This window comes from Buceros rhinoceros, unplaced genomic scaffold (genome assembly GCF_000710305.1).
Source record: "Buceros rhinoceros silvestris isolate BGI_N320 unplaced genomic scaffold, ASM71030v1 scaffold20022, whole genome shotgun sequence".
Taxonomy (NCBI): Eukaryota; Metazoa; Chordata; class Aves; order Bucerotiformes; family Bucerotidae; genus Buceros; species Buceros rhinoceros.
In genome coordinates, this window is record NW_010397374.1 from 3,252 (window position 1) to 5,885 (window position 2,634).

Here is a 2,634-nt window from a genome sequence, read left to right on the forward strand (position 1 = left end):
TCCCTACCTCCCCTCTGCTCCCTGCATTCCTCCATAAAAAACCAGATTGGTAAGTGTGTGTCTTTCCTACTAAACTGGTGGCGAGTCTCTGTGCCAGGTTCTGTGAAAGCTGAAGTTTCCTTTTGCTCCTAGAGGCTTTTGTCTTTAAGCTGTTTGCATAAATAATACCTGTAAAAACCTTGGGGCTTATTACACACTGTAGGGGTTACTCAGCAGTAGGAACATTTATAAAGCAAGACGCTTTACTTTAGCACGTGGTTAAGCCCAAGTTCAAGCATTTGTTTTTTAACTTCCATAGTGTTTACTGGGCTTAGCTATTTGTTCAGTGCTGAAGAAACATTCAGGCGTTTCAGTAAGTTTGAGTTGAGACACCAACAAAATTCTTGATTGTGCATAAGTAAGCAAACTTGAGTGGTAGGATGAACTTGGTTTGCTTGACCCGTGGCTACTAACGTTACAGGAGAGATCTTCTGGGACTAGACAGAAAGTGGGACACTGTTGTGCAGAGCAAGCTCAGTGCTGTTTGGACCTGTACCTCAGGAGTGATTCCCCATCGCTGTTCTGCTCTTGTGTGGCTCCACAGCATTGGGGTAGGATGCCAGTATCTGGGAGCCAGTACTGTGTGGTGACAAGCTTTATCACCCAGCAGCAGCGGTAATGACAAACGCTCAGTGGGTGCTTGTGGGACAGACATAGCACTAGAGAGTCTGCGGGCTTCATTAGCAGCAAAGTAGGGGCTTGCTCGACGCTCACCATAATCTGTGTTGAAGTTACGGAAAGTTATGGGGTAGTAATCGAAAGGAAATAATGGGGTTTTCCCCTTTGAAGGAGTTTGTGCAGTAGCACCATCAAGACTCCTTTCCTTACAATAGAAGTGAAAAATATTTACATTTTCCAAGACCACCTAAGAACAAACTAAAAAAAAAAAACCCTCCACTGCAAATATCTTAAACAGTGTTTTGAATCACTCAGGTTTATGTTTATGTTTTAGACATAAGACAGTAAATCCAGCCTGAATGATAACCTTTCCCTCAATCCTCAAATCCAAAACCCACAATTATAAAATCCAAAATTTAGCCTTTTTAATGAACTTGAATGTCTTTTCCTTTCTTTGCTTACAGAGTTCTTCAGTAAGCGATACATGTACTTGTGGTAGTAGTACTTACAAATTTTCCTAGATTTCCTTTACCAACAGTGGACCTAGTGTGATGTCTTCACAAATTTGAGTATTTACCCTGTGTAGTCTCTTCCTGCCCATTCCCCCTAAGCCCATGTCTCCAGCGCAGAGATCTCCCGAAGCCTAGTTTATTCCTGTGGTTTAGATGTGGAAATCTAAGTGTTTTGTTTCTCTGCCTTATGATTCCTTTCTGAAAGCCATTGATTCTCAGCAGCCCCTTATTAGTAGAAGTAAAAACTCCGTTCAGAATTACTGTAGTTATTGATTCTAGGAGGAGAAGAGATAAAAGGAAGTACTGCTGAGCTGCTGGCTGATCGCTGGTGTTAGAGGATTTTTCACTGCAGATAAGGATCTCAGGAAATGGATTTTCTATATATTTCTTACGATGAACGTTACACTTTTTTCTTCGTTTCCTCCTTAGGTGGATTTTCAAGATGTGCATGCCAGAACAGTGGCTGAAAGGAGGAGGGAAGAGGAGAAGCAAAAACGACTGGAAAATATTTACAAAGAAAAAGCCAAAAATGCTGAAAAAGAGATGGAAGGTGAGTTACTTTGGTTCTTTTAGTGGCTGGGGTGTTTTTGTTGTTTGTTTTTAAAGCAACCTTTTTGAAGGTTATATAAAACAAATTCTAAGGGAATAGCTCTCCAAATAACAGCTGGCCACAGAGTGGGTGGGAATACTGTGTTTGTTAGAGCTTGGCCCTCTGTGCCTCTCACCTAAAGAATATCAGGGGAATCAAGTGACCCTCCTGTGAGCTCAGGTACTATGAAGAGTTTTTAAAAAAATTCACGTTAGCCATTTAAAGACTGGTCTGTAGTTCAGTAAAGGACAAATGCGTTACCTTGAGCAAGTCTATTGTGACTTTTCAGAGCTAATGCCTTAACTTCTGTGTTACTGACTAGGCCCAGACTTCTCAATACCCAGTTGGCTGATGACCTTAATTATATCCTATATACAGAGAACAGGCCATGATCTGCACAGGAATCCTGGATGCAGCGTGGGGTGTCTATGGAAAGTATCATTTGGCTGCTAAAACACGTGTCTGGCTGGGGGCTGAATCTCTGAGCCAATAGGTTTGTAGCAAACCTATTTCTGTAACACGAAAGAAGGCTGGAGATATCGAGTACATTATGTTGCAGTTATAGAGGGTTATTTAATGAAATTACTCCGGTATATGCAATGTGTCCAGTTGTGTCTGAATTTATTCTGCATGCTGAAAACATCTTCGTGCCTGAGGGTGGAAAGAGGTTTAACCTTGAAGTCACTTTTATTGGTGGTGTCTTTTTGAGCAATAGTGTGTATTCATGGCTGCAGCCCAAGCAACGGTAACGTTCCCGGCTGTAGAATGAATAGCCAGCAACATCACTAACTGAACTTCATCGAACCTTCTCCTTCAAATTCCATGAAGTACTTGTGTCATCTTTGCATAGGGCAATTGTGGAGAGGATAGGGAAAG

General features: G+C 41.7%; 1 protein-coding gene across 1 annotated transcript in view; it reads left to right on the forward strand.

Moving 5' to 3' along the window:
• The window catches only part of LOC104502281 (UV-stimulated scaffold protein A-like), a gene marked incomplete at both ends in the record, with an annotated part of 8,409 nt that overhangs the window by 2,960 nt on the left and 2,815 nt on the right, over positions 1–2,634 (forward strand). The window contains one exon of the mRNA XM_010146237.1: positions 1,599–1,719. Within this exon, the coding sequence (XP_010144539.1) occupies positions 1,599–1,719 (121 nt within the window). The remainder of the gene's footprint in view (positions 1–1,598; positions 1,720–2,634) is intronic.